We start from the raw sequence: 22,171 nt of genomic DNA, 5'->3' as shown, positions 1-22,171 counted from the left end.
AAGAAGGTGAATTTAAATAAAGCAAAACAAAACTCAATAACCACTCAAGGATGGGTTCATAACCAATAAAATCAGGATGCACATGACTCTTCAGACCAAAAATACCTTAGAGATATTCTGAATAGTTTCCCACATTGAGGATATAAGGTGGTCTTAGAAATTAAATTAGGTAAATGAGATTATTATCCAAACTATCAAATCTGGGGTTTCAGGCCAAAAATTACGCTGTTATTGCAGTAAGGTTAAAGTAGTATTGCATTTAAGTTAGTTAGATAAGTGCCTTGGTTTCTATTTTACTTGTTCACGATCTTACTACTCTTTTTTTTTTCTTTTTTTTTTTTTTAATTTATACAAAAAGAGGTTTATTTAGTTTACAGCTCTGAACTCTGGGAAGTCCAAGATTGGGCAGCCACATCATATGAAGGCCTCGTGCTGCTTCACAGCATGGCAGAAAATTGGAAGGCCATGGGAGCATGTGTGTAAAGGGCAAAACTCAAGAGGTGGCCCCTCCTTATAACAACCCACGCTAGTGTTAACTAACCCAGTCTCTTGAGAAGGTGACATGAATCCCTCTTAATGACCTAATCACTTCTTACAGGCCCCACCTCCCAATACTGCCACACTGGGGACCAAATTTCCAACACATGAATTCTGGAGGACACGCGAAGTAGATTAGAGCCTTGTCTCTGAATGATCAAACTTTAATGTACATCAGAATCATCTGGAGGACTTGTTTAAACCAGATGACTGGGCCCACACCCAGAGTGTCTGAGTTGCTATTTGCATTTCTTTTTTCTTTTTTTCTTTTTCTTTTTCTTTTTTTTTCTTTTTTTTTTTTTGAGACAGGGTCTCCTTCTGTAGCCTAGGCTGGAGTGCAGTAGTGCCATCATGAGGCTTATTGCAGCCTGGACCTCCTGGGCTCAAACAGTCCTCCCACTGTAGCTTCCTGCATAGCTGAGAGTACAGGTGCACACCACCACACCTAGCTAATTTTTATGTGTTCGGTAGAGATGGGTTTTCACCATGTTGCCAGGGCCAGTCACAAACTCCTGAGCTCAAAGGATCCACTCGCCTTGGCCTCCCAAAGTGCTGGGATTACAGGAGTGAACCACCTCACCCGACTCACAATTTGTATTTCTAACAAGTTTCTAAGTGATGCTAATGCTGCTGGTCTGGGAGTAGGGATAGGGAATGGGAATGGGAAGCACGCCTTGGTAACTAATGATCTTTATTCCATGATAACAATAAGAAGTCAAGGTTGTCTGAATTTTGAAACAGATTTCTCACAAACTTTGCAAGTAGTACATGTTTCATTTGGTTGCAGTACTGTGAAACTCATCTTTTTGAGAAGGTTGTACCCAGATCTCAGTGGAAATTAAGAACAAGAGTAAACAGTCACAATTTATTTTCATCTCTCACCTGAGATTATTTTAAGGAGGGAGGCACCAAGAATTGAGATGTTTATTATACGTACAGATGATGCAACAGGGTTTCAAGACGGTAAAAGATTTTACCACAGGTATCTAAGAGAAATCTACTCTGTGATTATTAATATAAATTTAAAACTGTGAACTGATTTACAACATTTCTGACACCAAATGTGTGGGTTTGCCTCACACCAACCAATTCTCCTACTCTCTGAACACCAAGTGGATCTCTTATAATTCAATTCTGATTCTAACACTCCACAGTTAGCGTCAGACTCCACAGGTTTAATGCCTCGGTCCCAGAAGACTGCATTCACTTCTTTTTTTTTTTTTTTTTTTAGCTTTGTTTTGAATAAATCTAAATTTAAACTATTTTATTGGTAAAACAAGCACATCATCACAATTTAAGCAACATTCTTCAATACAGAGTATTTTATAATAGCAGTATTATTTGCTCAATCACATAAAAACTAATGTGTCTTTGATAGCCTTTGAATAACTGTTATTTATCTTTTTTGTTAAAAAAAGCCAGAGGACTTTCAGAAAATGTGCATATTCTAATAGTACCTTAAACCTTCTATTTATTTTTCTTAAGTGGAAATAGACATGATCTCTCAGAACCTGAAAATGAGAAAAGTTTGTTCTTTAAGACCAAAATTATAAAATCATTTCAAAATTAATCATGAACAAATATGCAAAAATTACTATAAACAACTGGAGGGACACCTTAGACATTGACACATAAGCAGCAAGAGTGAATAAAATATTAAAAAGTGAGTCAATCCACTAAGGGTGTTATTACTGCTGGAACATATCAGAAGGACATTCACTGAGGCAAGGGCATTTCAAGTTTCATTCAAAGAAATACCTCTTAGAACTAAAGACTCTGCTTGGCTTGTCCAAATAGCACACAAAGCTGTTTTATAAAGATAAATTGCAAGGACTTTGTACCAGGAATAGGGTCATACCCTAGAACTTAAAGTATAATAATAATAAAAAATAAATTTAAAAAAAAAGATATACCAATGATGAATAATTAGCATCTGAAAGTATGCTCAACCTCATTATAAATAAATTAAACAAAAATTAAAATAGATGGTTATGACTGTCTACATTAAATTGGCAAAATGAAGGACTGCATTCACTTCTGATGCCATTCACAAGCACTGGGTTCCCGGGTTACCCACACCTCTGTCCAACTTAGCTTCAAATCAGCGGTTCCCACAAACCTCCCTCTAGGTTCGACAATTTGCTGGAATGTCTCACAGAACTCAAGAAAACAGTCTACTTACTACTACTGGTTTATACAACTCAGGAGCAGCCAGGTGAAAGAGACACATAGGGCAAAGTATGGCAGGGAGGTGTGGGGGTGCAAAGCTTTCATGCCCTCTCCAGGCATGCCACCGTTCCAACATCTTGATGTGTTCACCAGCCCAGAAAGTCTTTGAACTTTAGGGGGTTTTACGGAAGTTTCATCACATAGGCATGATGGATTATTAACTCAGTCTACAGTCGTTCTCTGCTCTCTGGAGGTTGGGGTGGGGAGTGTGAAAGTTTCAGGCTTCTAATCAAGGTGCGGTCTTTTTAGCAACCAGCCCCCATCCTGAAGTCATCTGGATGCTCACTAGAATCACTGCATTAAAACGAGAGATTCTGCTATTACCCAAGAAATTCCAAGGGATTTAAGAGCTCTGTGTCAGGAATGAGGGACAAAAAGCACATATATATTTATTATGCCACAGAAGTAGATGACTAGGGATTTTTTTCTGAGACATAAAATATGCTCCCCTTTGACTATGAAGACAAGTAAAATGTAGATGGCTAGAAGCTGTTTGTTTTGAGAAGATTTTATTGATAACAAGCACATCAATACAGACAATAAGATTTTTAGCATTTGCAGGTTGTGATTATCCTTTACTTCACTATGTATTTGGGCCATTGAGCAACCCTCATTCTGATCTTTGGCTAACAATTTACCTAAAACATATGTACCTACATAAATTAATGCAATGTAACTCCATTAGCATGTATTAAAGGAAAGCAGACCTTGTGAGTGGGAGGATATTATCATGAGCCTATAGACATTAGTACACCGCATGGCTATTGGCATTTATGGAATGAAATACATCATTCCATTGTCCAAGAAGGAAAGAAAAATAAATTTGACAGACACTTAAGCTGATGAAATTGAAGCATTCTGGGCAATATTCTAACCCCACATTCTGTAGAAGGAGAACAGTAATCTATGGAAACAGCTTGATGTTTCTAAAAACAAGTCTAACAGACTTCACTTTCTTATTTGATAGGCTGCAAAATCAGTGAATCAAAAAAAATGATAAATATAGAGATATAGACTAAAGGCTAAACAATTAGACAAATATTAAATGAATAAATGATGGTGTCACCCCACAAAGTGCTGATTAAAGACTTGATTCATCCTACAGGAATATTACCAGGGCAGTCTTACAGGGCTCTGTCTCTGTCTCTGCCAGTCCACATTTGTCTCAATCAAGGGAATGATGATAAAAGGCATGTTTTTCAAATTTGCAGATAACATGAAACTAAAAGGTTGAGCAAATCAGGATCCAGAAACAAAAATGGGCCAGGCACAGTGGCTCATGACTGCAATCCCAACACTTTGGGAGGCCAAGACAGGCGGATCACCTGAGATCAGGAGTTTGAGACCAGACTGGTCAACGTGGAGAAACCCCATCTCTACTAAAAATATAAAAATTAGCTGGGCTAACATTTTTTATGGTGTTATGCACTTGTAATCCCAGCTACTCAAGAGGCCAAGGTGGGAGAATCGCTTGAACCTGGGAGGTGGAGGTTGCAATAAGCCAAGATTGTGCTACTGCACTCCAGCCTGGGCCACAGAGTGAGACTCCATCTCACAAAGCAAAAACTCAATAGGCTAAAATAGTGAGTCAAATTGAATTAGATAAAATTATCAAACTTGTTAGATACAATTAAATGGGAACAATATTATGTTCCACTCACACAAGAAAGTAAAAACCATTTGATTATGGAAAAAGCTAATTTGAACTTGTGCTGCTTTAATGGAAGACCAGTGACTAGACTTTGCTAGCCAGTCACTCCAAGCATGTCATGACTTGGGCAGGCATGGGAGAATCTCATCCACATGGGATCAGAAAAATTGTAGAGGTGGTCAGAATAGGGTTGTATAGAGGCTCGACCCCAGCTGGATAGCCCAGACTAATGCCTATCACATGCAGTTCAAACTGGCAGGCAATTTCATCTTGAGAAATTACAGGTAGATAGCCAATTTAAAGGTCAGGAAGGGCCACAATCAGGGTCAGGAGATACAATGGTGGCAGCAGAATTCCTACCATTGGGAAATTTAGAAGGAGTTGGACATATTCCAAATAAATAAAGCTTAGAAGGAGATCTTGGCCATTGCACTAGAACCCCATTGGTGTCAAAGGTTCAGCCATATAGCCAACAAGCATTATAGGCAAAATGTCTACATCTACAAATTACTCGAGGGTCTTAAACAGATTATTGGCTCCAAAATACATAAAGAATACTACAATACTAAAATTAGTATAATATTATGTTAACAAATAAGCTGCAATTAAATGTTTTATAGTGATATGTAAATTATGTTTAACATGGAATGTGAATATACTTTAATGTATTTAATATAATACCTGGAGTCTAAAAGCCTTTAAATGGGTATGGTCTAGTGTAGACAATGAGTAGTGGACTAGGCAGTGTAAACAGTCAGATATGAAGAAACAGGGCTCTAGAAAAGTCACTCTGGGTATTTACATATTGTCCAAACATAGAAAATGCTAGGGTCCAAATGAAGTAGGGAGAAGCCTGAGTATCCTGACCTTGCTTTAGGTGTGTTAGGTCCTAGATCTGGTTGGAAATAATGGAGCTTTCCAGAGAATGCTTAAGAAATCAGAAAACGTGGTTGGACTCTAAGATAGCAAATCTGGGGATATGTCTGAATTTACTGCTGCTTAATTCCTATGTCAGTCAAGAGTGGCTCCATAACAACGGCAGAATTAACCCTGGGGCAAGTCTGTGCAATAGAGAAACAAGACAGATAACCCAAAAAGAGGTTAAAAAAAAAAAAAAAAAAAAAAAAAGGTAGACATGGCTACCGCTAAGTTTAGGACTGCGTACTTCATGGGACATGTAACCAAACTGGAAACTGTGAGTAGAAAAAAGTTTCTAAGACTGAGCATATCCTGTGAAGGACCAGAGCCTGGAGAATAAAAGAAAGGGAGCATGAAAAGTGTTTCTCAAAGTTGGCAGGTGTTATTATGTTAAAAACAAAGAAAAAACAAAAAAAGGATTGGGTTTGTTTTCTATTAGCACAGGGGTGAGCAAGGATGTCGTGATGGATACTCTCCAAGAAGATGAATTTTTACTTATGATAGAACATGTTTTCTACTGATTATTATCAGAAACACACTCACCCATCCAAACCCAAAGAATGGACTTAGCGTTATGAAGAACAGTGAAAGTGAGACTTTTTAAAATTGGCTTTGCAAGATTGGGTGTTTTGTGGGCAGGCACACTTGGGGAAGTCACAACAGGTAGTTTATCTCTTACACACAAGTTCCTCACTGGTTGAGTACTATGGGGTTACAATTTTCCTGGACATCGCCTAAGTTTCATTATCCCCTTATAAGGTTATCCCTGTCCCCTTCCCCACTTAAGATTTGATTTCTCAATAATGAAACTCTCTTCCCTTTTATGGACTGGCCCTTCCTCTACATTGTGTTCTGTTATTGTGACCTTCTAGGTGAATGAGCCGTGAGGTTTGTTTCATTTGCAAGCAGGCTGCCAGTGCTTAGATTTTTATGCCTTGAAAATGGACCATTGAAAATGTTTTCTCACAATTATCTAAAAACCTAATTAACTACTGAGAAAACACTGATATGGCTATCTGTAAGCAGTGGATGATCACTCAAACAGTGTGTTGTCAGGAATCAAACATTAAACGGGTTGTTGCATTTTGCCTTTAACTGTGAGAATGTTTTAAAAATCTGGCTTCCAGAGTTTATTTGCTGCTTCTTGGGGTATCATGGAGATACAAAGTTCTATGGGAAAGGAACCCAAAGTAGCCTTTTGAATAATTGTTACACAGATCTGGAGCCACTGGAAAAATTAAACCCAGTTGACTGTCTTATCTGAAGCTAAGATGCACAATTCCAAATATCCATTGACTCTGTAATGTAAAGGATCTACACTGCTACAACAGCAGAGCTCTTGATAAATTCCTAATATGTCTCCTCTCATGTGGGAAGAGTAAGAGGAATTAGGGAGTGGAAGACCACTATGCTTATTTCAGTAGGTTATTTTCTAACAATAGTTGAAATGCTGATTTTGAGTGTCATTTAGGACACTTTAATTAGGTGCAACTGATGTAAACAGGAAGGAAACATATTGGCTCCTGTAAGGACCAGGCATTCTCCACTCAACATTCTTGTTTGCAACAGCTAAAAGAGAAAAAGAAATTATCTTTCCTCCAACTATTGAAGAAAAATAACCTAGGTTTCTTTGAGACTGGATCAACTTGGATTACATGCCTATTGCCAAGCAACTAATTTGGCCAGGGGACCGCTATGAGATAATTGTTTTAGACCTGGATTGCTGCCTAACCCTGAGCCAATTACCATATTTTAATGATTGGCCTAAGCCAATCAAGATCCACACCATGAAATTTGAGATTGGGTTACAACTGCTCCACAACAGGACATAAACTTACTTCTACCCACTCATGGATTAGAAGCTTAAATGTCTGCATAAGCTGAAACACATTTATGTACAACACTAGACCATTCCCCTAGCTCTATTAAGCACAGTGGGGAGGAATTTTTATTGCCAAATTAGAAAATGCATCCAAAATAGAATGTTTCAAGTATCAAAGGAATACTAACATCCCAGATACTTCTACAATGGTACTAACTTCATGCATCTTTATCCACTGACATCAACTTAATTTTATCTGTACTTTCTGCACCACTAAGAAGTCCCCAGGGGCCGAAAGGAAATTTCAAGAGCTCCTGTATAGTTATTGTTGCTAGGAAACAACATCCTTGGTATCCAAGTGTTCAGCTCTGAGACACAGTGTGAAGTCACTGGTTCATAAAGGAAAACCTTTGGTAAAATAGGTTGTTTAGGTGTGAGTAAATTGATGTTCTCGCTCTGTGGCAAAATGTTCTTGTGTAACCTTTGAAATAATAGTGTATTTCAAAGCCAGTATTCTTTCCTTTGGATCTAACTGCCATTATTGCTCCCATGAGAACTCAAGCTTCTACTTGGAGAGGAGTAAGCCAGGCAGGCACAGTGGCTCAGGCCTCTAATCTCAGCACTTTGGGAGGCCGAGGCGGGGGGATCTTGAGCTAAAGAGTTCGAGACCAGCCTGGCCAACATGGTGAAACCCCGTCTCCACTAAGAATAAAAAAATTAGCCAAGTGTGGTATCACGTGCTTGTAATCCCAGCTACTCAGGAGGCTGAGGCAGGAGAATCACTTGAACATGGGAGGTGGAGGTTGCAGTGAGCCAAGATTACCCCACTGTACTCCAGCCTGGGCAAAAGAGTAAGACTCCGTCTCAAAGAAAAAAAAAGGAGTGAGCATTCTTTTTTTCCCCCAAATCATCTGTAATTATCTCAATGCCTTGAACACTAAGCCTAATGGGTTTTAGTTAAACAAAGTGTGTGTGTGAGCTTGGAAATAAAGACCCAGACCACTGACTGGATAAATTGTTGAATATTGTTAAAATCTGCATTGATCAGTAGTCATAGTCCACCTTTTTTATTTTGTACGGTATTGACGTGCTCTGCTGCTCTTCAGAAGTTGGGAGATAATGTGAGGTACTGTTTTGACTCACCCTTCTCCCCACCTCAACCGCAAATGGCAAACCATCATTGACTCTCAGCTAATTGGTGCTTACATGTTTCTCACCTAGGATCTTATAATTCAAAGACCAGCCTGAGGTGGTAATCCATCACTTCTGTCACCTTAGTTAACTCAGTAAGCCTAAAATTAATACACAGCTTTTTCCATTTCCTTTGTGCCCAGACTTACCTGTAAGGCCTATGTGAACAGAATTGTTTTCATCAGGGAGTAAATCAGGCTCAAGACTACACCAAATAGGTCCCTCTATCAGGCCACCAGTTTGGGACCATAAACTCAAAACTCTAAGCAGCAAACAACATTAACATATTTATTCAAAAATATGTATTGAAACTTGACTATAGACAGAATCTGTTCTAGGCATCAGGAATTTTTTAAATGAATAAAAGAAGGCCCTTTTCTTCAAAGAGCTTATAATATAATGAAGAATAGAGAAGATAAAGGGTAGAGATAAACACAAAGCTATAGAAACAGTTGAAATATTCTGCATTGTATGTTCAGTACTATGTAACTGACAGGATCCTATCTGGGAAGCAGAAACCACTAAAGGTTTTTCAAAAAGGGTATTTAATAGGGACTTTGTTACAAACGTTGGAAGGGCTTAAAAAAAAAAAAAAGCCAAAGGGAGAAGGAGAAAAGAGTGCTAAACGGGCAGATGTCAGAGGCTGCCAACACGCTTGCAGTAGAACACAAGTTTGAATCTGATGTGATCCTATGAGAGGCATTGTCCTAGTTGTTTGTGGAATTGCCAAAAGAAAGGTGACTTCTTCAATTGCCCTGGCAGCAGTGGCCAGAAACTGAGGCGCTACCAAGCTGCAAGAGCCAGGAGCAGGAAGCTTCTTTCTCCCTTCCACTTTTTTTTTTTTTTTTTTTTTTTTTGAGATGGAGTCTCACTCAGTCACCAGGCTGGAGTGCAGTGGCACAATCTCAGCTCACTGCAACCTCCACCTCCCAGGTTCAAGTGGTTCTCCTGCCTCAGCCTCTTGAGTAGCTGGGACTATGGGTGCGCACCACCATGCCCAGCTAATTTTTGTGTTTTTATGGAGACAGGGTTTCACCATGTTGGCCAGGATGGTCTCCATCTGTTGACCTCATAGATCCGACCGCCTCAGCTTCCCAAAGTGTTGGGATTACAGGTGTGAGCCACTGTGCCCAGCCTCTCCCTTCCATCTTCTAATCTTCAGCTAGCTTTTCCTAGGGGAAGCATCTAACATGAAGCCAGGGAAGCAGGAAGCCCAGCCCCAGCAGTACAGAGTAGAGTACAGAAAATGGAGTATGCAGCATAGAAATATCAAGTGAATAACTGGCATGGGTTACAACAGAGGTTTTGATAAAAAGCTCTGGCAATCACAATACTGGAGCAAATACTTCTTCCCTAAAAGAGAAAGAAGGATGTCAATCCAGTGTCTGTTGCACACAGCAGAAGTCCATCTAGCTAGTTTAGCATGTATGCTGACCTCCTTTGAGAAAGCTAACTACATCTCCCAGATTCTCTTGAAACTGAGGTGACTCTAATTTAGTTTTCTGGATTAGGTGGAGTCAAGTCACGTCAGAGGCAGTGTTTGAAGCATCCGTTTTGCTGGTGCAGGTCATACCTCATGGATGGTTCTGGAACCAAGAATTCCGGTTTTAGCTTTCTGTGATCCTGGAGTCAATGTGGTTGCTGTAGCTACCTGATTAGCAGCTTTCTGATTGTGGTGATCAGTCCCTTTGAAGGGCCAATCTGCACTGTGGTTCTGGGAGTCATTGCTAGTGGCTCAGCCTAGAACCTACTACTTCAGTCTTTTGATTGCAAGGAAAAATGATGAGAATCTGTCCTTGACCTCAAGAAGCTGAAAGCATAGTCGGGGAAAGACAGATAAACCTGGTAAAATTCAACATGGTTCTGTGCTTTTTTCGAGGCATGTGTATAATGGGAGTTTGTAAAAGTCAATTAGGAGCAGGAAGGACTGTGACCAGTGGCCATAGGAGTCTACCTACAGCTCTCCCTACACTCAATCCTGATTCCCTAATTACCTAATTACCTTACTCTTCTTGGCCCAGTTTTTTCTTTGCATACTGAAATTGTTGAGGATTTTGTAGTGTTTGTATGGATTCAACTTTGCCAAAGTTCAGTTTTCTCGCTAAAATTGAGTTGCTTATTGAGTAAATTTCATGAAGTAAATCACAATTTCCCACTGACATCATCCAACCTTTATATTATTCCCTTTATACAGTATTCACCCTATATGTTACTCCTTCTGCCAGGCAGGCCTGCTCTACCCATCTGGTCAAATCCTCTGAGAAGTTTAACTCCCTTGGGTCAACAGTTTGCTTAGACTGCTATTAGACCATGAGATCCTGAAAAGTAAGGCCATGCCTAACCCACTGCATATCCTTCCTGCCTAGGATAGTGTTTGATACATAGTAGGCACTACAAGTAGGTGTATTGCAATGTCAAGTATATTTTCCATTGATTTGCTTGCCAGCTTAGAGAATTAGGTATGTTTGATGCCGTCCCTAAGAACTAGGTATTGTTCTGTGCTTCATCAGGGATCCTGATGGATATCTAGAAAGATAAGAGACTGAATCCAGAGAAGTTGTCTGTGGCAGAGAAGAATCAGCAAAGACCTCATGTTAGAGCGCTCAGAAAGGGAAAGTAAGCACACCAGCGTCACTGATGGGTGACTCTGAAGCTTACATGGAAGCTGTGTTCTGTCAGCCCTGTTTTTACTGCCTACTTGATAATGGGCCACCCAGGATCACAAACTAATAACAGGTATAATGAAGTCAAAAGCTATTGGCAAATCCAGACTTTAACTGGGACGAGAGCAAAGGTTCCTATTTAGGCTTTGATCTATAAATAGTATCTCTCTCCACAGAGTCTCTAGATACTGGTTTAAAACTCCCTCCTTAACAAACATTCAGTGTAATTATTCTATGTTGCTAACGAAAAGCAAAACCATGTGCAGTCTAGTTCAGAATACGTTATTCATTTGTGAAATGTGAGGCACTTAACGGGAACCTGACTGAATGAAAGACCACTCCAGCCCCATATAAAGGTGAGCAAAGGATATTTAGATATGCTACTAAAATCCATGCCTAGATAAGTCAGACAAGAAGATAGCTTTAAATTTGGACTGTATTGTCTTGGCTCCTTAAAGGATTTTTAAAAACTAAATTTTACTTATTTTGGTTCCATCTGTCTTTATGAAAAAGTTCACCTTTCACGCCATCTTCCTGAATGGATTTTGCTGAGGCATTTTTCATCACATTAAAGAAAAAAAAAAAGTCCATGGGAGAAATTTCTCTCAGGCTTGGCATCAGCACTCCCCTTCTTCCAAACCAATTGGTTTGTTTTTATCTCATGGGCATCATGAATTCTTTAACTTATCTGATTTTTGTGTTACTTGATAGAAAAGCAATTTTTTTGTCTCTGAGGAGAGACAGGTCCAGGTGGTGCCAGCAGCTCATTTCCTCCTCCCTGGAAGTGAGCAGACTCAGCAGATCTGAGTTAACTCAACAGATACAGAAGCTGATCTCAGTAGCTGAGTTCCTAAGGCTACCCCACGCAATCCTATAAAAATGTGACATGTACAGCACTGCAAGGCAGGGTTCCTTTCTACTAGAACATTGGCCACAGGGCACCCAGGCTACCTGATGAGCGTAAGCCATGGGATAATGAGAATTTGGGAAACAATTGGTGATCTACTACCTCCCTGTATTAGTTTGTTCTCACACTGCTATAAAGAACTACCTGAGAGTATTAATTTATGAAGAAAAGAGGTTTAATTGACTCACAGTTCCACAGGCTATACAAAGGCTTAGAGGCCTCAGGAAACTTACAATCATGGCAGAAGGTGAAGGGGTAGCAAGTACATCTTACCATGGTGCAACAGGGGAAAGCGAGAGACAGCAAAAGGGGAAGTGCCACACACACACTTTTAAACCATCAGATCCCATTCGAACTCACTCACATGAGAACAGCAAGGGGAAAATCCACACCCATGATCCAATCATCTCTCACCAGGCCCCTCCTCCCTCCAGGCGATTACAATTCGAGATGAGATTTGGATGGAGACACAGAGCCAAACCATATCACTCCCTGCTCATAAAATTTTTTCTTAATAAACCCCATTCTAGATCTTCTGGAGGTGTGTATTTGAAATCTCATTGCCCACATGTAGAAAACACATAGGATGCTAAGATTTCCTTCTTTGTAATTTAATTTTTTGATTGTTAATTTACTCACATAATTCAAAACTCAAAAGATATTAAAAGTTTAGAGTGAAAATTTTTCTTTCATCCTTATCATCCATCTTCCTAGCCTTCCCCCCAAAATTATTACCTTGTTATCTGTCCCTCCAGAGTTTTTTCATACACTACAAGTATATGCAAATATGTTTCTGCTTTTCCCAGATTTTTCCCTCGCATGTTGCAACATTATTGTTCTGAACTTTGATTTTTTTAATTAAAAATGAATTTTTGAGAGTTTTTAAATAATATATATATGAGAACTTCCTTGTTCTTCTTTCTGGCTTTATAATAGTGCATTAACGTGCTATAATTTATAATTTAGTTAACCACTCTTCTATTGGACGATGTATTAGTCTGTTTCATGGTGCTGATAAAGACATATCCAAGACTGGGCAATTTACAAAAGAAAGAGGTTTAATTGGACTTACAGTTCCAGGTGGCCAGGAAAGCCTCACAACCATGGCAGAAGGCAAGGAGGAGCAAGTCACATCTTACATGGATGGCAGCAGATGAAGAGAGAGAGAATGAGAGCCAAGTCAAATGGGTTTCCCCTTATCAAACCATCAGATCTCATGAGACTTACTCACTGTCAGGAGAAAAGTATGGGGGAAACCACCCCCGTTATTTGGTTATCTCCCACCAGGTCCCTCCCAACACGAAGGAATTATGGGAGTACAATTCAAGATGAGATTTGGGTGGGAACACTGACCCAAACCATATCAGGGGACATTTATGTTGTTTCAAATATTTTGCTATTACAACAGTATTTTAATGAATAATCCTGTATGCACATTCTTCACAATTGTGCAATTCAGTCTATAAAACAAATTTCTAGAAGGAAATTTCTAGAAATTTCTTTAATGATTAATTTCTAGAAATTTTTATAGTTATATTCTCTAGACAGATCTATAATTTATTTAAGATTTACAATAGTTCATGGCATGAAAGAGTGATCCAAACTACTTTTTCCAGTAATTCCTCAGCAATGATTTCTTAAAATAAGAGTTGCTTGGTGAAAGGGTATATACATTAATACTTTTGATAGGTGAAGCAAACTGCATTCCATTTGGATTATAACAAATTACATCCTCATCAGCAACATGAGAGTAGCTCCATCGCCACATGCAGAGTGAAATATGTTATCGCTTTGTGGATTTTTTCCAAGTTATAAGTCAAAAGGGAGTATCTTGATACAGTTTTAATTTTAATTTGCATTTCTCTGATTATAATTGAGTTTGAGCATTTTTATTTTTCAATGAATTCTCCATTCATATTCTTTTACTATACTCTCATTAAGTTTTTTGTCATTTTTTTTGTTTGTAGAAGTTTTTTTATATATTAAGAACATTAATCCTTGTCGTAAATATGAACTGCAATTATTTTTTGTCTCTTATTTGCTTTTGATTCTGTTTATAGATTTTTGTTGCCACACTTTTTTAATGTAGCTGAATGTTTTAAATTTTTATGATTTATTAATTCTTTGTTAGACTTAGGCCTCATCCATGTCAGTAGTATAAAATAATTCTCCCATGTTTTCTTGTAGTATAAGCGTAGTTATATATTCTAGATAGATCTACAATTTATTGGAGATTTACAATAGTTTATGACATGAAATAGGGGTCCAAACTGCTGTTTCAAGTAATTCCTCAGCCAGCATGATTTCTTTTTTTCTTTTTTTTTTTTTTTTTGAGACGGAGTCTTGCTCTGTCGCCCAGGCTGGAGTACAGTGGCCGGATCTCAGCTCACTGCAAGCTCCGCCTCCCGGGTTTATGCCATTCTCCTGCCTCAGCCTCCCGAGTAGCTGGGACTACAGGCGCCCGCCACCTCGCCCGGCTAGTTTTTTGTATTTTTTAGTAGAGACGGGGTTTCACCATGTTAGCCAGGATGGTCTCGATCTCCTGACCTCGTGATCCGCCCGTCTCGGCCTCCCAAAGTGCTGGGATTACAGGCTTGAGCCACCGCGCCCGGCCCCAGCATGATTTCTTAAACTATCTTTTTCCCAATAATTTGAGGTACCATTTTTATCATATTCTAAATTTTCCTATGTATTTGGCACTAGTTCTGAATTTTTTATTGTAACCCACTGATCTTTCTTTCAAGTCCAGCACTGGGATCACACTGCTGTAATTATTGAGGTTGTATAATGTTTTACTACCTGGTAGAGCTAGTTGCCCCTTATTTCTACTTTTTTATTTTTCTTTTTTGAGACAGTCTGACTCTATTGCCCCGGCTGCAGTGCAGTGGTGCAATCTTGGCTCACTGCAACCTCCGCCTCCCAGGTTCAAGCGATTCTCCTCCCCCAGCCTCCTGAGTAACTGGGATTACAGGTATCTGCCACCACACCCAGCTAACTTTTTTTGTATTTTTAGTAGAGACAGGGTTTCACCACGTTGGCCAGGCTGATTTCAAACTCCTAATCTCAAGTGATCTACCCACCTCGGCCTCCCAAAGTGCTAGGATTACAGGCGTGAGCCAACACACCCAGCCTATTTCTACTATTTTTTCAGAGTTTTCTTGGGTTTATTTTAACTTTCAATTCAGTCTAGTCTAGTTCCCAAAACAAAAATCCTATCGGCATTATGAGGCAATCATATTAAATTGTGAAACTTACGATGTTGAGTTTTCCTTTCAAAAATATGCTATGCCTTTTATTTGTTCAAGGCTTCTTTCGTGCCTTAAATTTATTTTAAATGTTGCTTCATATGTGTTTTGCATATTTCTGACCAAATTTATTACTGGATAATTTTGTCTGTATTTTTAAGTGGTCCTTTTCATCTATTATGTTATAAGTTATCGTTTTATATATTAAAGTTATCAATTTCTGTATAGTAATTTTATACCCCATTACCCTACCAAATTCTTATTGTTTGTAATAGCTCTTCAGTTAATTATTTGGGGTTTACTGAATATTCAATTGCATAATTTGCAAATCCTGATAGTTTAACCAGCAGCTTTCCAACTCTGTACCTCAACTTTCTTTCTGTTGTCTAATGTATTGGTTAGTATTTCCAGAACAATGTTAAATATTAACAATGGTAGTAGACACGCTCATCTTCTCCGTAACTGTCATGGGAATGTTTTCTGTTTCCACACTAAACATGATGCTGGTTTGGGACCAGGAAAGAGATATCTTCCCATGTTAAGGAAATATCTTCTCTTTCTCTCTCTCTCTCTCTCTCTCTCTCACACACACACACACACAGAGTGAGAGGGAGAGAGAGACAGCGAGAGAGACAGAGAGAGAGAGAGAGACGGAGTCTCGCACTGTCACACAGACTGGAGTGCAGTGCAGTGGCATGATCTCCGCTCACCGCAACCTCCGCCTGCCGGGTATAAGTGATTCTCCTGCCTCAGCCTCCCGAGTAGCTGGGATTATAAGCGCCCTCCACCATGCCCTGCTAAATTTTTGTTTGTTTGTTTGTTTGTTTGTTTGTTTGTTTGTTTTTGAGACGGAGTCTCGCTCTGTCACCCCAGCTGGAGTGCCGTGGTGCTATCTCGGCTCACTGCAAGCTCCGCCTCCTGGGTTCACGCCATTCTCCTGCCTCAGCCTCCCCAGTAGCTGGGACTATAGACGCCCACCACCACGCCCGGCTAATTTTTTGTATTTTTAGTAGAGACAGGGTTTCACCATGTTAGGTAGGATGGTCTCCATCTCCTGACCTCGTGATCCGCCCACGTTAGCCTCCCAAAGTGCTGAGATTACAGGCGAGAGCCACGGAGCCTGGCTCTTTCTCATATTTATTGAATAATGTTGTTTGCTTTGTTAAAAGAGAGAACTGGTGTTGAAAGTTATCAAATGCCATTTTAGTATCTGTATAAATAATCATATGGTTTTTTTCTCCTTAGATTTGTTATTATAATGAAGTACATTACTAGATTTTCTAATATTAAACTTAGAATAAACCATATTGATTATGCTTTATTATTTAAAGTACTGCTGGATTTTGTTTGTTAATATGTTCTGCTTACTTTATGAAAATAATTTAGAAATTTTCATTCTTAGCCTATGCTTTGGAGCTGTTTAAGTAGCAATAGAATTATCAGTTCTTAAATATCTGTTTGTAGGGATGAAATCGAGCTGTTTTGATTTTCTGTGCCTCCTATTTGGGCTTTAAAAAAATGCTTTCTTCTGAGAAAATTACCCATTTCATCCACATTTTCAAATTAATTTGCATGGAATTGATTAGTCATGATTCTTTACAGTTCCTCTGTTTCTAAGGTGGATTCCGTTATCTGTCCTGATTCATCTGTTTGATTAGAGTCTTCCGTAGAAGTTTCCTCATGCAGGTACCTAAATGATATGTCCTCTGAATCTTTGTATATCTTCTCTGGAAAGAAGTGTATTTTGGCAGGGAGTAGTACTTTTGGGTCTCAGAGTTGCTGTCCTTTATGCCTATATTCTAGATGCTCTGTGGATGTCATTCTATAATCTTTTCTTTCCAGCGTTCTTTCCAGTATAAGAAGTTCAATACTTTTTCCTTTGAAAACACCTTGTACTTTCTGTCTGGAAGATTGTAAGACTATTATTACACCCTTGGAGTTTAGGAATGACATTGGGATGACCTGATATAGTGAGCTTGCCAATCTGCAAAATAATTTATTTAGTAAGCTCTGGGGAATTTCTGTTTTCTTTTTGTTTATTATGGCTCCTTGTCTATATAACGCCCTTCTTTCAGGAATGCCCACTATTCATATATTAGATCTCCTAGATGAGTCGTTCAAAATTTTTATAGTTTCTTCATGCTTTCCAAATATCTATAAAATTGTCTTCCAAGCCACAAATTCTGGCCTCATCGGTGGCCATCTTTTCTTCAATTTATCTAAGACATTTCGTATATTTAAAAAAACAAAACAAAACAAAACATTGAGTTTTAGAATAAAAAGTTGCCTGTGCTGTAATCAGATATCTGTAAGTGTTCCTATATTTTTACCAAGAGTGAGGAATGGAGAGTTCAAGCTATTATTTGCTTCCTCCTCAGTTCTTTTCACTAGATGATACCTAATCTAGTTTTCCACTTGTTTTCCTTCTCTAGGGCTACTGGGTTTCTTATATGGATTGTTATTTTTTCTTGCATATTCTTTGGGGTTTGGACCCAGCTGCCAGGTCACCTTAAAAGGAACAAAGTTCTAGATGGAAAGCATGGTGAGCTCCAGCCAAGTTGTCATCCCCTGTTGATGCACCAGGAGGTAGTCTCCTCTCTCTCTCTCTCTCTCTCTCTCTCTCTGTCTCTCATTCAGTGACCCAACCTGCCTTTTCTTCTCTCTGTCTTTTTCAGTAACTTTAGAGGTTTTTACTTACATGGATGAATTATATAGTGGTGAAGTCTGGGTTATTGATGGATCCATTACCCAAATAGTGTACATTGTACCTAATAGGTGATTTTTTTAATCCCTTACCCTCCTCCCAGCCTCCCCACTTCTGAGTCTTTCAACATTCCTTACACCACTGTGTATGCCTTTGCCTACCCATAGCTTGGCTCTCACTTATAAATGAGAACATGCAATATTTGGTTTTCTGTTCCTGAGTTACTTCATCTAGGATAATGGCCTCCACAGCTCCATCCAAGTTGCTGCAAAATACATTATTATTATTATTATTATTATTATTTTATTTTTTTTTTTTGAGACTGAGTCTCCCTGTGTCGCCCAGGCTGGAGTGCAGTGGCGCGCTCTCCACTCACCGCAAGCTCCGCCTCCCGGGTTCACGTCATTATGGTTGAGTAGTATTCCATGGTGTATATATATGCCACGTTTTTCTTATGCATTCATCAGTCGGTGGGCACTTAGGTTGGTTCCATGTCTTTGTAATTGTAAATTGTGTTGTGATAAACATATGAATGCAGTCTTTTATATATAATGACTTCTTTTCCTTTGAGTAGATACCCAGCAGTGGGATTGCGAAATCGAATTGCATTTTTAAAAAGTCAAAAAACAACAGATGTTGTGAAATGGAAACGTTTATACTCTGTTAGTAGCAATGTAAATTAGCACAATATCTATGGAAAACAGTATGGTGATTTCTCAATCCACCTTTTTAACTTTCCCACATCCCCTTAAAGGACTGAGATGACGAGTTCCTCCAGACAATCACACAGGTGGTAATATGCTTCCTTCTTTAGTAGGCCCAACAGCCCCTTCACCCAGCTATCTTCTTGGATACCGCTGTTCTAATCCCCACCCAAGGACTCCATGCCACCAGTCCCTAGATTCTGTCTAGTGGCTGAGGGGGGGGAAAGAAAATCCCATGATGCCATTGTCCACTGGATCCAGGCAGGACTGAGAACTCACATTCCCCAGATACTACTTCCTGCTGGGCTTAGGAGAGGTAACTCATGGTTGAATTGGAATTGGAAAGGAAGAAGTCTGGGTTGAATTTAAGCTGTCATATTGCCACTAACCATTTCAGCTGAGACAGGAGTTTTGTATTCTAAACTCCATGAATGGGATCCATGATGTCCTGAAATTGCCATCGAATCCTATCTATCTATCTATCTATCTATCTATCTATCTATCTATCTATCTATCTATATTTTTCTGTGGATTTTATTGGCAGGTTTTAATCAAATTCTCAAAGAGATATTTAGAATCAGTCTTACAGAATCATACCCAACCTTGATAAAATCCCCAATATGCCAATTAGTCCGCTGTAGATAATATTCTAAGTCCAATAGTAAAGAGGGTCTCAGTCTTTCAAACACTGGTGATTATATCTGGAAGTCAGTTTAAAGCAGTAAAATTAAGATAGTTTTGTTTTCCTTTTTAAAAGCGGGAAGCGGAATGGGGAAGAATAGCTTAAAATTTCTTACATTCTGGCAAGGACAAGTTGATGGTGACCCTTTGGCACCTGGCATTCAACTTCCAAATATCAAATATATTATTTTCTATCTCTTGAAAAGATATTACTGGCTTTAATCAAAAGTAGGTCAGCATGATGTCCACTACAAAGAGCTTATGTGGTTACCTTTGAAACACTAGCCCCAGCAATTCTAGTGGAAAAAAGATTTTATGCTTTTTTATTTGAGGTGAACCTAAATAGAAAATGAATTTAGAAAGATCTTCTTTGTCTCTAGCTGGTAGAGAAAAATGTAGTCGTAAAATATGCCTTAAATTATTTTTAGATTTTTAAAATATATCCGTACATTCTTTTTATGCAAGTTACTCTTTTTTACATATACTTTAAGTTCTAGGGTACATGTGCACAACGTGCAGGTTTGTGACCTATGTATACATGTGCCATGTTGGTGTGCTGCACCCATCAACTCAGCAAGTTACTCCTACACATAATGATAACCCAGCTAGAACACTGCCAAGTGGGAGCAGAGTGGGAAGAGGAAGCGATTAGGCCATCAGCGTAGGGCCTTCATGCTGAAGGCCTGAGGACAGACCCTTTTACTACAATCTACAGTTCCCTACACATTCCCCTTAAATTAACTAAAGTGCACTCTCATAAGTATAAAGATATAAAAGCATTATCAAGAATTTATATAGTCCTAAGACTTTTACCCATATATTAGCTATAATAATATTAGCTATAATCAAAGGATATGAATAAAAGCTTGCCAAATTTTCTAAAAGAAATATGCAGTTTTTAATGTCTTAATCATGTAATGGCTATATATAAACTTAGTCTTTCATTATACTTCATCTCTTCGCACTACCTGTTATCCTTTTAACAAATATGTGCTCAATTATTATTACTTGCTGTGCGATTGTTGTTGTTAAGTAGCACATAGCCAAAGCCATGTCCAGGTACCTAGAATTCAGCCATCCCTCAATTTAACCAAGGAATGAACATTAGTAGATACAATAAGAATAAATTGCATCGGTGACTATCACTAAATGATCCAGAGCTTAAGTCCACTAAAGCCAGATGCACCCATTCTTTCAATGCAGCTACTACCAAATCATCAGAAATAGCACTCCACATGAGACCTGCATACCACCCTAATTTAAAGCAATGCCACCTTACCACCTTTTTGCTGGGAATTTTTCCTCTAGCTCCCAGGTGGTACTCAAAATGATTTCCTAAACTTTATTTAACCGTGCTGTGTTTATTGGTTTCAGATGGCTATACCACTGATGACATAGAGTTTTACTGGAATGGAGGAGAGGGGGCAGTAACTGGTGTTAATAAAATCGAACTTCCTCAATTTTCAATTGTTGACTACAAGATGGTGTCTAAGAAGGTGGAGTTCACAACAGGTGAGGTTGTTTCCCCCAAAAGGTACTAGAGGTGCTGTGAAAGGAAGAGGATGGTTCCAACCAAATGATGGTCTGATTACTTGTCTTTTGTTTCTCAACTCAGGAGCATATCCACGACTGTCACTAAGTTTTCGTCTAAAGAGAAACATTGGTTACTTCATTTTGCAAACCTACATGCCTTCTACACTGATTACAATTCTGTCCTGGGTGTCTTTTTGGATCAACTATGATGCATCTGCAGCCAGAGTCGCACTAGGTAATACATTCTCAGCACTGCAGAGAACTAACAGGTTTTATTTTCAAACAAATAACCAATATCAGGAATTAGAGGGAAGGGCTCTCTTACAACAAGCCAAAGAATTAGATCATCATAAGAGTCCCTGAATATAAGACATCTAAATGTAAGCATGTCTACAATGAATATTCTACAATGTACTGTCTTTTTAGCATTTTACCAAAACAAACAAACAAAAATCTTGGACTATATCTAGCACTACTTAAGTGTCTCATGGAATATATTTTTAAATTCTCATTACGCTAATTTTTACTAACTTTGGGTTGACTTCCTCTTTAATCCCTGTTTTTAACAGTGAAGAACATACACAATGCACTATTTTCAAATGAATTTGGAGAAAGCTAAACCATGTGACTAACAACAAGCTGTCAATTGCTGAGAAATACTATCCTTTGGATACTAACTAAAATTAAATCGTATTAAGCCGAGTCTCCTTTAAGTGGAGTTTATTACACTTGAATAAGGCACAGATAATTCATCAGCTATATTAATAATCTGTGGTCAAGACAGAATAAAAATGATTTCCTTCTTGGGGGAACAAAATTTAGAACTAATCCTGCCATGGTTAATTAATTGCTGAAAGCTGATGGGTATGTTTGAGACTTTAAAGCATTCCTTGGAAGGTTAGGATGTGTAAGGTCTGTCTGGTGAATCTGGGGATGTGCAAGTCTGTGTCACTGTCTGATCCTACAGCCATTTCAGTTATTTCTTTCTGGGGCAAATTCTCTCTCACACACATACACTCACACACATAACATTTCTGGCTAAGCTAACATATTTCATCTCTTCATTTCGGAGACTATTAAGCTGGACTAGATGATCAGCATACCTGTTCACAGCTACACTAATTGCCATCACTACAGCTTACTTGTAATGACTGAATACATAAAGCTCACAAAGTCAAGTGTTTGTTTGTAGCACTTTATCAATCTTTGAACAACCTAAGATTAAAGAAAGCAAATAATAGTATCACACGTATGTATCTGCATATATTACTTGAACATGAGTATTGTTATGTCTATATGCTACACTTAAGAAAAAAACAGTGGATGGTGTCCACAGCAGAGAATAATAACTAGTAAGTTTATGAATTGTGGTTTTCTTTACTCTTC

The 22,171-nt window shown here is 38.7% G+C and overlaps 1 protein-coding gene across 3 annotated transcripts in view; it reads left to right on the top strand.

Annotated features, from left to right (window-relative positions):
- GABRB1 (gamma-aminobutyric acid type A receptor beta1 subunit) overlaps window positions 1-22,171 on the top strand; it is a 397,306-nt gene that overhangs the window by 353,689 nt on the left and 21,446 nt on the right. For all 3 annotated transcript variants that reach the window (XM_025385322.1, XM_025385325.1, XM_025385323.1), the window contains 2 exons: window positions 20,627-20,764; window positions 20,868-21,020. In XM_025385322.1, coding sequence (XP_025241107.1) covers window positions 20,627-20,764; window positions 20,868-21,020 — 291 coding nt within the window. The remainder of the gene's footprint in view (window positions 1-20,626; window positions 20,765-20,867; window positions 21,021-22,171) is intronic.

Source organism: Theropithecus gelada, chromosome 5 (assembly GCF_003255815.1).
Source record: "Theropithecus gelada isolate Dixy chromosome 5, Tgel_1.0, whole genome shotgun sequence".
Lineage (NCBI taxonomy): Eukaryota > Metazoa > Chordata > Mammalia > Primates > Cercopithecidae > Theropithecus > Theropithecus gelada.
Note: the sequence above shows the minus strand (reverse complement) of the source record. Positions and strands in the feature narration are given on the sequence as shown.